The 15,121-nt window shown below is 45.2% G+C and overlaps 1 protein-coding gene across 2 annotated transcripts in view; it reads left to right on the top strand.

The window, feature by feature from the left end:
* xdh (xanthine dehydrogenase) overlaps positions 1-15,121 on the top strand; it is a 130,288-nt gene that overhangs the window by 94,951 nt on the left and 20,216 nt on the right. For both annotated transcript variants that reach the window (XM_059645162.1, XM_059645163.1), the window contains exons 27-32: positions 779-970; positions 3,149-3,294; positions 4,272-4,353; positions 5,121-5,216; positions 10,951-11,079; positions 11,210-11,284. In XM_059645162.1, the coding sequence (XP_059501145.1) occupies positions 779-970; positions 3,149-3,294; positions 4,272-4,353; positions 5,121-5,216; positions 10,951-11,079; positions 11,210-11,284 (720 nt within the window). The remainder of the gene's footprint in view (positions 1-778; positions 971-3,148; positions 3,295-4,271; positions 4,354-5,120; positions 5,217-10,950; positions 11,080-11,209; positions 11,285-15,121) is intronic.

Here is a 15,121-nt window from a genome sequence, read left to right on the forward strand (position 1 = left end):
ATTTCGAATCCTGCCACAGCAAATGGTGGAATTTGAATTCAATGGGAGGAAAATAAGCTGAATTAAGAGTCTAATAATGGCCGTGAATCCACTATCGGTTGCCGGGGAAAAGCCATCTGGCTCACTGATGTCCTTTAGGGAAGGAAACTGCCATCCTTACCTGGTCTGGCCTACATGTGACTCCAGACCCACAGCAGTGTGGTTGACTCTTAACTGCCCTCAGGGCAATTAGGGACGGGCAATAAATGCTGCCTCAGACAGTGATGCCCACATCCCATGAATGAATAACGGAAAGAAGTGTAACCTAATTATAGGTCTCAAAAGGAACATGAAGGTGCGGGGGGAGAGCACTGCCAGGGGAGAGGGGATCCTCATGGGTGCCGTGGCTTGAGGGAAAGATAATTATTCCTTCTTTTGCTTAAAATCTAAAGAACTGTGGGTGCTGTAAATCCGGATCAAGAACAGGAGTCACTGGAAAAGCTCAGCAGCATCTGTGAAGGTAATAAATCAGAGTTAACGTTTCGGGTCCCCTGACCCTTCCTCAGAGCCTGAACCTGGACCTGAACCGTTGACTCTGATTTATTTTTTTCTTCTTCACAGACGCTGCTGAGGCCTTTCCAGCAACTTTTGTTTTTATCCATGGGTTTGCGATGAACCTGAGGGATTGCCTGCAGCTTCCCCAGCACCGACAGTAGACTGTAGACGACTGGGCTCTCTTGTACAGTCACGGGTCAGTGCTCGGTCAAGGAATTTCATGGCTGTGTGTCTCTGAAACCAGGTCATGAGCCGCGCCCTGTTTCACATGGACAATGCCTACAAGATCCCTAACGCCCGTGTGATCAGCTACGTCTGCAAGACCAACCTGACCTCCAACACGGCGTTCCGGGGATTTGGAGCGCCCCAGGCGATGCTGATTGCAGAGTGCTGGATGAGTGATATCGTAGCAAAGTGCGGGCTGCCGTCAGAGCAGGTACACCGGGCAAGGGAGTGGTGCTGTTCGGGGCTGGGGGACGGAGCCTCTCGGTGCATTAGAGGCAAATCGTAGGATCACAGAGGCCCTTCAGCCCATTGACATATGTGGGAAACACCTGACCTTCAACCTTCAAATGTAGGCTATGCAGGGTAGCTTGATCTTAGCAGGATAATAGTTGGCACAACATTGTGGGCAGGAAGGCCTGTACTGTGCTGAGCTATGTTCTATGTTCTAACCTCATCTCACTTACCAGCACTTGGAAAGTGCCAGGTGCATATCCAGGTGCCCTTTTAAAGGGGTGTGAGCCTGTTTGCCCCTACCACTCTTCCCAGGCAGTGCATTCCACCATCCTCTGGGTAAAAAATGGGCTTCCTCACATCGCACACACCCCTTCCCCAAACCTCCTGCTCCTCCCTATAAATCTGTGCCCGCTTGTGACTGACCCTTCAACTAAAAGGAACAGCCTTTATCCACTCTGTCCATGCCCCCCACGGACTAGTAGACCTCGATCAGATCGCTCCGCGGTCTTCCCTCCTCCGAAGATAATAAGCCTATTCCAACCCTCCCTCATCACTTACGTTTTCCATCCCAGGCAATATCCTGGTGAATCTCCTTCTGCAGCCCCGTCCAGTGCAATCACTTCCTTCCTGCAGCGCGGTGACCAGAACTGCACACAACGCTCAAGCTGTGGGCTCACCAAAGGTCCATCCATCTCTTTCTGATGAAGGGTCTAGGCCCAAAACGTCAGCCTTCCTGCTCCTCAGATGCTGCTTGGCCTGCTGTATTCGTCCAGCTTCACACCTTGTTATCCCGGATTCTCCAGCATCTGCAGTTTTCATTATCTCTCATGGCATGGCTCCCCTGCTTTTGGAACTTAAAGCCTCCGTTAATCAACGTGAGAGTCCCTTATGCCTTCTTCAGCACCCATTCCACTTTCAGACAACACTGGGCAAACATGCCAAGGCTGCTGTGTTCCAGTGGCATGTCGACCATTGAATGCTTCCCTGTCAAATTACCCCTTCCAAAGGGTGGTCCTTCGCACTTCCCAGTGTGAAGCTTCATCTGCCCATTTGACCATCCAGTTTATATCTTCTTGTAGCCCAAAATCTCCCTGACCAATCTTTGCGTCATCCACAAACTTACTGTTCCAACCCCCACCACCCAGTCATCTATGTCATTGAAAGAAATGACCAATAACGGAGGCCCAGCACAGACCCCTGTGAACGCTGGCTTACAGTCACTGAAACAACCTCCTATCATCAGCGCCTGCCTCCTCTTGAGCCAACTCAGAATAAGCTTTATCACGTTACCACTGTGTCCTGACTGAGTTTGCCTTCTTGTGGGACCTTGTCAAAGGCTTTGACCAGATATTGGCACAAGATGGGCTGCCCCTGCCACTGATTTTAATTTGGAGTGAGGGTCGCAACTCCTGCTTCCCCCCTCTCTCTGTCCAGGATGGTGGAACTGACACAAGGATGTTGGTGGGGACAGAGATGTTTGACTGGAAGGTTGGCTGCTGGACAAGTAGGCGCGCAGTCATATGCCCCAGGGTGAGGGATGGCAATGGCCCCTTTCGAGGGCTCAGTCTGGACATGCGTCCCATACTGCTCTGACGCGGTTACCCCTTCCCTGCCCTGCAGACTGTTCGGGCGAGCCCCTCAGTCCCGACAGCTGGTAGCCAAAAGGTTGGGGAGAGGAGTAGGGGGTTTAGGGAGAGGTTTAGAACTATGCAGGATGTTTGAAAGAAGTTGAGGATACACAGGCCATGCTGTAAAGTTGTTGAACTCAATATTGAGCCCCAGAGGCTTTAATGTACCCATGTGGGAAATATGATGTTGTTCCTTGAGCCTGTGGTGCGCTTCATTAGAACCCTGCAGCAGTCTCAAGACAGAAATGCTCGCGTGAGATCTGGGTGGTTTATTGAAATGGTGAGTGGATTCTCCCCGTGGGCAGAGCAGAGATGCTCACAAGGTGGTCACCCAGTCTGCACTTCACCTCATCAATGCAGCTCCCCCTGACCTCTGCTGGCAATCTAACACTGATAGGCTGAATGGCCTTTTCCCAGCCTGGGTAATGGTTCACCATGCTGGAGCGTGCAAGCCTCCCTGCCATCAGCCATCCCAGAGCAGGATCACAATTCCCAGCAGTAAACCCGGTTCCCTTCCTATTCCCAAGGTCCAGAGGCTGAACCTGTACCAGGAGGGAGATACTACCTACACCAATCAAAAGCTGGAAGCAGTCAACATCACAAAATGTTGGGATGAGTGTTTGGAGAATTCGTCTTTCCACAACAGGAGAAAAGCAGTGGATGATTTTAACAGGTCAGTTACACGAACACTCTTCGTCGTGCATTCCCTTTAACTTGAATGATCAAATTGCTTTCCTCATCTTTATCTATCAGGTTGTGACCCAGTGGATCACATTCTCATCTCTGACCGACAGCTCAATGTCCTTCGAGAAGCTTGAGCCTAAGCCCGTGCTATCGTTCTCAATGCCATTTCCACTGTGCTACCTCTTCCCTGCATTCCACACCCCCCGACACCTCCAAAGACTCAATCTTTACCGTCATACTGTCAGAGCCGCTATCTTCAGCTGTGGGTATAAACGTGCCTACTGTCAGAATGGTAAATCGGAAAAGATTATAGAGGGGCTGTGTTCATTGAGAACGAGAGCACAGCAGTGAGAGATAACCTAAACTGAAAAGGACAAGATATAGAATCTGTTTGGGTACAGATAAGAAATAGGAATGGTAAGAATTCAGTTGTGCAAATAATTTAGAGGGCCCGAAATTACAATTATGCCCCACAACAGCTCATCTAGGACAAAATAAATGAGTCATGTAAAGAAGGTGCTACAGTATTCATGGGTGACTTTAATCTTACATGTGGATTGGGCAAATCAGATTGGTAAAGATAAACTGGAAAGTAAGTTCATACAGTGCATTCAAGATAATTTCTTAGAGCTGTACCTTCTTGAACAAGAATGGAAATGGAATTCTCCCAGTGCCCTGGCAATTTATTTTACTGACAGCTAAAGCAAATGACATGATCATTTTTGGACGTGACGAGCTTCCTGATCTCAAACTGGTTGCCACCACTTCTATAGTGCACCATTAATTGTATGTCAAGTGTTCAGTGACCCTTCCTCAGATCTAGACATCAAATTCTCCTTTCTCGCTCCACAAACGCTGTCAGAGCTCTTGAGCATCTCCAGCACCTTCCGATTTTGCTTCAGATCTCCAGCATCCGCAGTTCTTTGCTTTCATTTTGTTAACTATTTCTTCACTCGTCACACCTAGGCAACATCGCTGGAAGAAGAGAGGGTTGGCCATTATTCCAACCAAGTTCGGGATAAGCTTCAATGCAACATTCTTAAATCAGGTAAAGGTTGAGTGTTTGGAGGTGTCGGGGGGTGTGGAATGCAGGGAGGAGGTAGCACAGTGGAAATGGCATTGGGCAAGACGTCAGTCACATTAATTACCCTTTATTCTTCCATGGAGTGTGAGTATCACTGGTAGGGCCAATGTTTATTGTCCTTCCCTAAATGCAGACTGGGTGATCGCCTCGCCGACACCTCTCCTCTCTCTACTGAGAATGACCCTGACCCTCCAGTGGCTGATCATTTCAATAAACCGCCTTGCTCCCATGTTAACATTTCTGAATGGTTTCCCAGGGCGGGAAGTTAGGAGCCACATTGCTGTGGGTCTGGAGTCACGTGTAGGCCAGACCAGCCATGGATGGCAGAGCTCCTTCCCTCAAGAACTTTAGTGAACCAAAAAGGTTTTTTTGCTCCAGTTGTTTATAGTTTCCTCATCAGCATTACAAGGCCATCAATTGAATTGAATTGCCACTGCTATGGCTTCGAAAACATTTCTGCAATAGCCTAGTCCTCTACTGTTTCTACCACCTCTCCCAAGTATCTGACTATCTCAATCTCGAGAGATACAATTGTCCCAACTTTTCCAGGGGTGTTTCTTGCCTTGAAAATGTGATGATGGGGACATTCAGTCGCAAAGTTAAGTAACATGAATGGTATGGCTTCTGTGAGGATTCAGCAAGAGTCAGAGAAGTGGCGGTGAGTGGGAGTGGGAGCTCCTGTTTATAATCAGTGCCTTAATTGTCTGACGCTCTGCTTCATTCTGTTACAGGCAGGAGCTTTGGTCCATATTTACACTGACGGCTCAGTCCTTCTGACTCATGGTGGAGTTGAAATGGGACAAGGCCTCCACACCAAGATGGTTCAGGTATGAATGGGACTCAGACTCCCCACAACACGAGCCAGCCAACACTTTGGGAATATTCATTGTTTCCTCTTCAATTTATACTCGTATTTCAGGCTGGGACCTGAACATTGAAGGGCATTTAATGTGTCACAGTGATAAGGAGCTAGGAGAAGATTATAGCGTAATGCTGTTAATTAAGAATGGCTTTTGCACAGTTGCAAGAGATGAACTTAACTCAAAAGGACAAGGTGTAGAATCAGTTTGGATAGAGATAGGAAATAGGAATGGTAAGGGTTCAGTTAAGGGAATAATTTAAGGGGCCTGAAACAACAATTATGCTCCACAGCAATGCATCTAAGACAAAATAAATGAGGTATGTAAAGTAGGTGCCATGGTAACTATTGGTGAATTGGGGAAATCAGACTGGTAAAAATAAACTAGAAAGTAAGATCATACAGCGCATTCATGATAATTTCTTACAGCAGTATGTTCTTGAATGAAAAGCATTGCAATGTGTGACAAGACCAATTAATAACAACAAATTAAAGGAGCTTTTAAGCGATGGTAATTATAAAATGATAAAAGTGTACAGTGAGAAGCGTGGGTTTAGGACTAGTGTTTTGAAACTAAACGAAGTTGTTCATCAGGATATGAAGACAAGTAAGTTGAGGTGAACAAGGGGACTAGTTTGAAAGACAATACAGGGAAGAAACAGTGACATAATTTTAATGCAACATTTAATAACTCTTAGTGACAAAGGAAGGCTCTTTGAGACTAGGTAACCTCATGTCTAGAGAAATAAAGCAATGGGAATAGTATGAAATTAAAAGAAACACTTTATAATTCAGCGAAGGTTAATGGTAGGCCTGAAGACTGGAGAGATTAGAGGAAGGATATAGAATATGAGAGAAAGCCAGCTAGAAATACGCAAACAGATATAAAACAAAATCTACAAGCATTTATAAAGGAAAAGAACGACCAAAGTAAACATTGGTCTTCGACTGAGTGAGTCTAATGGAAAACAAGGAAGTGGAGAAGAGTTGACAAGCAGTATGTATCTGCTTTCAATGGAAGAGATAATTGAACATCAAGAGCTGAAACACAAGGAGGAAATGAAACCAAAATCATGACTGAGGCAAACCCATTACCTGGGAAAACTATTAAATTGACATGTCAGCAAATTCCAAGCATCTGATGGCCTGTGTCCTAGGATCCTGAAAGAGGTAGCTACAGACATCGTGGATAAATTAGTTTAAATGAGATGTACTGAGATGAGGAGAAATTTCTTTATGCAGAGATTGGTGACCCTATGGTATTCTGTGCCACAGAAAGCAGTTGAGGCCAAACCATTGAATGATATCAAGGAGGACTTAGATGTAGCTTTAAGGGCTAAACTGACTAAAGGTTATGGGAACGGGGTATAGAGTTGGATGTTCAGCTATTGATATTGAAAGGTAGAGCAGGTTGAAAGGGCTGAATGGCCTACTCCCACTCCTATATTCTTTGTATCTATGTTTCTAAATAATCCTCCAATGTTCCTGGGGATTGTGAAAGGGTCCCAGTGGATTGGAAAATGGCAAATATAATACTTTTGTGCAAGGAAGGAGGGAGTCAGAAAGCCAGAAACTATAGTTTAACAACTATCAAGAGGAAATTTGTTACAAGAGGAATTGTAGCACAATAGTTCAAAAAACATAACTGGTCAAGAAGAAGCAACATGATTTTGTGAAAGTAAAATCATACTAAATTCATTCATTAGAGTTATTGTAAGAGGTAACAAACAACATGAGGGGAAACCGTCAGATGCAGGACGTTTACTTTGCCAAAAGGCAAATGAAAGGCTAGGTCAGAGGTTACCGCACAAAATAACAGCTCGTGGTCTGACGTAATAAATTAGTTTGCATCAAGGATTGGCAAATGGATAGGCAGTACAGTGGCAACCTGTTACTGTACAGTGGCAACCTGTTACCTATGGAGTTCCACAGGGCAGTACAGTGGCAACCTGTTACCTATGGAGTTCCACAGGGCAGTACAGTGGCAACCTGTTACAGTACAGTGGCAACCTGTTACCTATGGAGTTCCACAGGGCAGTACAGTGGCAACCTGTTACCTGTGGAGTTCCACAGGGCAGTACAGTGGCAACCTGTTACAGTACAGTGGCAACCTGTTACCTATGGAGTTCCACAGGGCAGTACAGTGGCAACCTGTTACCTATGGAGTTCCACAGGGCAGTACAGTGGCAACCTGTTACCTATGAAGTTCCACAGGGCAGTACAGTGGCAACCTGTTACCTATGGAGTTTCACAGGGCAGTACAGTGGCAACCTGTTACCTATGGAGTTTCACAGAGCAGTACAGTGGCAACCTGTTACCTATGGAGTTTTACAGGGCTCAGGGTGGGGGGGTCTCAGCTTTTTACACCCTATTTCTAGGATTTGGATGAGGAGAGTGGATGGACAGTAGATAACTTAGCCAAGGTAGTTAACAAATAATTTGTCAAATCAAGGTTAGCAGTCCACAAAAGGGTAATAAGTAACATGAGTGAGCACAAATCTGGGAGCTGGAATGCCACATGGGAAAATGTGAAATGGTCTGTGCAGTGATTGTAACAGGGTCAGCCAGGTGGACCTCATTGAGTATGAGTTCCCTGATTGGGGCTGTTAGCCTGGTCCAATCAGGAAGCTCTGGCTGACTGATATAAACAGGAGTGTCAGAGGTCCTGTTCCCTCTGACAGCTGGCTCTGAAGAAGCAGTGCAAGAGTCAAGGACTGTTCATGTGTAAATACAGGATGACTTGGTGAGGGGATAGTTATGTCTGTAGAATTTATCCAGTCCAGCATGGCAGAGAGATTAGAAAAGCTGTATAAAGATTAAGCAGGGAAAGATTGACGAGCTGAGTGATATAGTCGAATCTGGGTGCCCTGGTAGACGAATGAAGATAGCTTACAGGTACAGCAAATGATTAGGAAGGCAAATGTTGTGTTGCCACTTATAGTAAAGAGAGTGAATTATAAAAGTATGGAGGTTTAAATATATCTTAGAGTCTTGGGGAGACCGCATTTGGAGTACCGTGTATAGTTTGGTTTCCCTACGATTAGAAAAGGATGCAAATAGATACGAAGCAGTTCGGAAAAGGTTAATTCATTCCTGAGATGAAAGGTTGAATGAGTCAGAGCAAAACCCATTGGACTTTGCAAGCATTTCATTGAAATATGTGACATTCCGACATCAGGAAGGTTTTGCTTGCTGTGGAGGCAGGAATTTGGGAGCATGTTTCAAACATAAGAGATTGCTCTCAGAAAGAAGAGAAGTTTTGACTTTTGAGAACCAGAGAATTAAGGGTTAAGTGGAGGACCATCAGAAAAGTGGAGTTGAGATGACAATCATATCAGCTGTTACCCGGGAGAAATCTCAAAGAGCTAAATGGCTCAGTCCTGTGCCTGAGTTCCATGTTCTTTTCTATATTAAATGGAAGATGAAAAGGAAAAATAAAATTCCAGAATTCGGTACCTCAATTATAGAAACCTACAGTGTAGATACAGGTTGCTTAGCCCATTGAGTGCACACTGCCCCTCTGAAGAGCACCCCAATCAGTCCCATCCCTGTAACCTCTGCATTTCCAATGGACGATCAACCCAACCTACATATCCCTGACCATCATGGTCAATTTCCCATGGCCAGTTCACCTAACCCACATAATCTTTGGACTGTAGGAGGAAACCCACCCAAATAAAGGGAGAATGTGCAAACTCCACACAGACAGTCAGCCGTGGGTAGAATCGAACCCAACTCCCTAGCACCGTGGGCAACAGTGGTAAACAATGAGCCACCATGCCACCCAAATTGGATGGGTTTTCATCCGGTTTCTGTGTCTCTGAGGAGATTATTAGGTTTCAGTGTTGGGAAACTAATTTATGTGTTGTGATGCAGGGTGTGGCATGAGATAAGTGCAGATGTCAATGATATGAGGAAATGTAAGCACTAGCAGTCGCATGTTATTGAGTCTTTGAGAGAAGAGGGTGGAATAAACTGTATGGCAAAGCTGGATTAAAGAGGGCAGTATTATGGGTAACAGCGTTTAAATCAAACTTGTTTGAGCTTCTGAGAGCAAAATGATAATCACTCTTAGGTGAGGCAGAGGTCTTGATGTAGAACACTGAGTGAAGAATCCAAAATCTAAGGAAGTAGTTGCTTAGCAATGCAGGGTTGAACCTTGACTCTCAAAGCCCAGGGCAGCCTAACCCATCATTTCAGGGTTATATTGGTGGAGATTGTTCAAATCCAGTTATAATGAACAGGCTGCATGGGACAGCGAGGTTACCTAGCCACTATTTTTAGTAAGCAGATTTCCAAAGATTGTCTTCACTGGACTTCTGTGGACAACAGGCTGACCTCAACTAAATCCAGCATGGTGGCATGATGGCTCAGCGGTTAGTGCTACTGCCTCAGCACCAGGGACCCAGGTTCGACCCCACCATTGGGTGACAGTGTGTGTGCGTGGAGTTTGTACATTCTCCCCGTGTCTGCATGAGTTTCCTTGGGGCACTCTGGCTTCCTCCCACAGACCAAAGCTGTGAAGGCTAGGTGGACTGGCAGTGGGAAATGCAGTATTACAGGGATAGGAAGGGGAGTTTGGGTCTAGATGGGATGCTTTCTCAAAGGGTCACTGTGACTTGATGGGCTGAATGGTCTGCAGGAAACATTGTAGGGGTTCAATGAAATTGCTCCCCCCGACACCCTTCCATGAAGAAGTTACTGTGCCCCAGGGCGATTCAGGGCAATGACCTCGTCAAAACAGTAGGAAGAATAGTTTGACTCGTCAATAAGTTTTTCCCATGTCACAGAGATGATAAGGAGCTGATATTGTTAAATAAGTGAGTCGTTGTGATCTGGAGCATGTTGCTTGAAAAACACACTGGAAGCAGATTTGAAGGCCACTCCCCAATAGGGTTTGGATGAATCCTAATAAAGGGAGCATTTGCAGACCCAAAGGGAGACTGGGACCAATAAATAACATTTCCAAAGAGCTGGCGCATGTACAATGGGCTGAATGGCACCCTTCTCGCTCCAACAGAGTCCTCGCAGTCCTGTGACTGATGAGCAATGAGGGTAATAATTAAGGGAACACTTTCACCTCCAAGTTTCTCTCCCAGGCTATAAGGCTGTCCAGACTTTGGTACGTGACGGCACGGTGGCTCAGTGGTTAACACTGCAGCCTCACAGCGGCAGGGACCCGGGTTCCATTCCACCCTCAGTCGACTGTCTGTGTGGAGTTTGCACATTCTCCCCGTATCTGCGTGGGTTTCCTCCCGCAGACCAAAGATGCACCAGTTGGGGGGATTGGCTGCGCTAAATAGCCTGTAGTGTTCAGGGATGTGTAGATTAGGTGGGTTATAGGGGGATGGGTCTGGGTGGGATGATCTGAGGGTCAGTGTAGGCTTGTTGGACCAATGGACCGGTTTCCACACTGTAGGGATTCTATGATGTAGGAATCCCTAAATGGCCAGGACAGTGATAACAGCATCTCTAATGGACAGTGAGTGAAGAGATTCCACCAGAGATTGAAGATCAGTATCTGACCCACATCAGGCCCAGAAGGAATCCCCTCTCTCACACATGATCTGGGAGGGCAATCTATTGTGAACAGTACCTTGTAAATGAGTCGAAAGGGAGAGTGGGAAAATTCACTGAGAGCTGACTTGGGGTGAGGGTTTGAAGGAAATCTTGACCGTTAATGAATATTCCTTGTATTTCAGACTGCCAGTAAAGCCCTGGGAATTCCAGTTTCTCAGATTCACATCTCAGAGACCAGCACTAACACTGTCCCGAACACCAGTCCAACAGCAGCTTCTGTAAGCTCGGACCTAAATGGAATGGCTATTTTAGTAAGTTTTCAACCTTGGGATATTTTCTACAATTTTTTTTTATTTATAAAATGCCCATTCACTTGATTCCACTTCAAACCCCTGCCAGCAACATGTAAAGATTCGAGCTTATCTTGAATGTCTGTTTCAGAACGCATGCCAGACTCTTCTGGAGAGGCTGGAACCATTTAAAGTCGCTAACCCAAAGGGAACATGGAAAGATTGGGTAAGTACATGATGTGTTACAGTGGCCTTTCATTTAGTAGATTAGTAGCGCCTCTCATCTACGTTGCATTGCCAGAGAGGGTAGTGGAGTCGGCCTCATTAGCGGCATTTAAGCGGCTATTAGATAGGCATATGGATGGTAATTTAAGGTGGGGTGGAGGTTAGATAGACCTTAGGTTTAGGGTAAAAGTTCGACACAACAGCATGGGCCGAAGGGCCTGTATCTGGCGTACTGTTCTTTGTTCTATGCTCTATGTTCTACTTGTGGCTGAAAAAACACATTTCATAGAATCTTTCCACCTTGCACTCCGTGAGGCCATTTGGATAAAATACCAATGCAAAAATAAAGCAATTTTGACAATGCAGAAATTATTTTCCTCGCTCATTCACGGGATGAGGGCATGGCTGGTTAGGCCAGCATTTATTGCCCACCCCTAATTGTCCAGAGGGCAGTTACGAGTCAACCACATGACTGCAGGTCTGGAGTCACGTGCAGGCCAGACCAGGGAATGATGGCAGCTTCCTTCCCTAAAGGATGTAGGTGAACCACATAGGTTTTTCCTGATAATTGGCAACAGATTCATGGTCATCATTAGACTTTTAATTTCAGATATTCATTGAGTTCAAGTTCCACCATATGCCATGGTGGGATTTGAACCCAGGCCCTCAGAACACTACCCGGGTCTCTGGATTAACAGTCCAGCAATAATACCACTAGGCCATTGCCTCAATTAAACAAATGCAACTTAACCCACTAGCAGCTGTAATTCTATGCTTCATTCCTTAGGGAACCTACTTACATGGTGTAAATTTTAGATAAAATCTTGTCAGTTAACTTCCAATCTTCATCTAACTGATATTCCGCACGACAATGTTTGTACAAATCAAAGTCTACTTGCCAGCCCATCTTTTCTCTGTTATACATCATAAAATGTGAAATGTTCTGATGAACACCAGACAAATGGCTTTAACAGATTGTGCCTTTTTTCAGCAATAGTTAAGTTCTGGACAGTCTAACAACTATCTGTACACAAACACAGAAGTTGCTGGAAAAGCTCAGCAGGTCTGGCAGCGTCTGTGAAGTGAACATCAGAGTTAACGTTTCGGGTCCCTTCCTCAGTTCATGTCAACCAGAATGTTAACTCTGATTTCTCTCCACTGATGCTGCCAGACCTGCTGAACTTTTCCAGCCATATCCATTACTGATTTACAGCTTCCGCAGTTCTTTCGGTTTTTCCTAACGATCCGTACTCCTCACTTCATCTTAATGCGAATATGCCAGAGATTTCCCAGTCGGGAGTGTGCACGTGTTTGATGCTGATTTAGAGATAGCAAGGCACTGTATAGCTAACTTTCTGCTCTGCATGTGATTCCCTGCTTAGGTTTTGATTGCATGAAAAGATTAGAGTAGACTTTTTTTATCACATCTTTTGCATTCCTTTATTGCCTCCAGGATTTGCCTGCTTTATTTTATCTAAGAGGCTTTTTTTTCAACATCTCTTCATTGTTTATAACCCATGTGTTAACATCTCCAATTACACGTCCTATATTCCTCATGATTCTGTTTTTCTAATTCGTGTTTACCTTGAAATTCTCATGGAAACGTCAGTTTACTGTAACATATTTTGCAACAAAGCTCTACTCATTGTTGTATTTTCTTCTCACCACATGTGAGTGTGCTTATTTTGGACTCTATAATGTTTCCTTTGAATGATATGAGAGGTTAAGGAAGGGGATCGATGTGTTATCCCTTGATTGCAGTGAACTTGCTTTTGCCCATGTTAGCACCTAATACAAGGACGACAAACCACTTTTATATGAGGAAAGCCACGTGGTGGATAATGGCAGGAGCCATCCATACCCTCTTGAGTCTGCGATGATGCCCGACATGACAGATCTTCGGTTCCAACTCCATTTTTCTTCACCCGTCCAGAAACACCTGAGTGTCCTTACTGTCCAAAACTCCAACAGCCTTGAACAAGATGAGTGGCTAAGTATTCACAGTTTGCAGGGAGGAGAATTCCAAGGATTCACGAGCTTCTGAATGAAAACGTAGCTGCACACCTCAATCTTCAATGACCAACTCTTTAAGAAATTCTACAGCTCAGAAAAGTACCATTCAGCCTATCGAGTCCATACTGGTCGAAAAAACAAGCACCTAACTATTCTAAGGTAACACAGTGTGGAGCTGGATGAACACAGCAGGCCAGGCAGCATCAGAAGAGCAGGAAAGCTGATGTTTTAGGCCTAGACCCTTACATAGAACATAGAACATTACAGCACAGTACAGGCCCTTCGGCCCTCGATGTTGTGCCGACCTGTCATACCGATCTCAAGCCCATCTAACCTACACTATTCCATGTACCTCCATATGCTTGTCCAATGACGACTTAAATGTACCTAAAGTTGGCGAATCTACTATCGTTGCAGGCAAAGCATTCCATTCCCTTACTACTCTCTGAATAAAGAAACTACCTCTGACATCTGTCCTATATCTTTCACCCCTCAATTTAAAGCTATGCTCCCTCGTGCTCGCCGTCGCCATCTGAGGAAAAAGGCTCTCCCTATCCACCATATCTAACCCTCTGATTATTTTATATGTTTCAATTAAGTCACCTCTCAACCTTCTTCTCTCTAATGAAAACAGCCTCAAGTCCCTCAGCCTTTCCTTGTAAGACTTTCCCTCCATACCAGGCAACATCCTAATAAATCTCCTCTGCACCCTTTCCAAAGCTTCGACATCCTCCTTATAATGCGGTGACCAGAACTGTACACAATACTCCAAGTGCGGCCGCACCAGAGTTTTGTACAGCTTCAACATAACCCCTTGGTTCCGGAACTCGATCCCTCTATTAATAAAAGCTAAAACACTGTATGCCTTCTTAACAGCCCTGTCAACCTGGGTGGCAACTTTCAAGGATCTGTGTACATGGACACCGAGATCTCTCTGCTCATCTACACTACTAAGAATCTTACCATTAGCCCAGTACTTTGCCTTCTGGTTATTCCTACCAAAGTGCATCACCTCACACTTGTCTGCATTAAACTCCATTTGCCACCTCTCTGTCCAGCTCTGCAGCTTATCTATGTCTCTCTGCAACCTACAGCATCCTTCGTCACTATCCACAACTCCACTGACCTTAGTGTCGTCTGCAAATTTACTAACCCATCCTTCTACGCCCTCATCCAGGTCATTTATAAAAATGACAAACAGCAGTGGACCCAACACCGACCCTTGCGGTACACCACTAGTAACTGGTCTCCAGGATGAACATTTCCCATCAACTACCACCCTCTGTCTTCTTTCAGCAAGCCAATTTCCGATCCAAACTGCTATGTCTCCCACAATTCCATTCCTCCGCATTTTGTACAATAGCCTACTGTGGGGAACCTTATCGAGCGCCTTGCTGAAACCCATATACACCACTTCAACCGGTTTACTCTCATCTACCTGTTTGGTTACCTTCTCAAAGAACTCAATAAGGTTTGTGAGGCACGACCTTCCCTTCACAAAACCGTGCTGACTATCCCTAATCAATTTATTCTTTTCTAGATGATTATAAATCCTATCCCTTATAATCTTTTCCAACACTTTACCAACAACTGAGGTAAGGCTCACTGGTCTATAATTACCAGGGTTGTCTCTACTCTCCTTCTTGAACAGGGGAACCACATGTGCTATCGTCCAGTCATCTGGCACTATTCCTGTAGACAATGATGAGTTAAAGATCAATGCCAAAGGCTCGGCAATCTCCTCCCTGGCTTCCCAGAGGATCCGAGGATAAATCCCATCCAGCCCAGCGGACTTATCTATCTTCACCCTCTGTAGGATTTCTAA

This window comes from Stegostoma tigrinum, chromosome 4, assembly GCF_030684315.1.
Source record: "Stegostoma tigrinum isolate sSteTig4 chromosome 4, sSteTig4.hap1, whole genome shotgun sequence".
Classification (NCBI taxonomy): domain Eukaryota; kingdom Metazoa; phylum Chordata; class Chondrichthyes; order Orectolobiformes; family Stegostomatidae; genus Stegostoma; species Stegostoma tigrinum.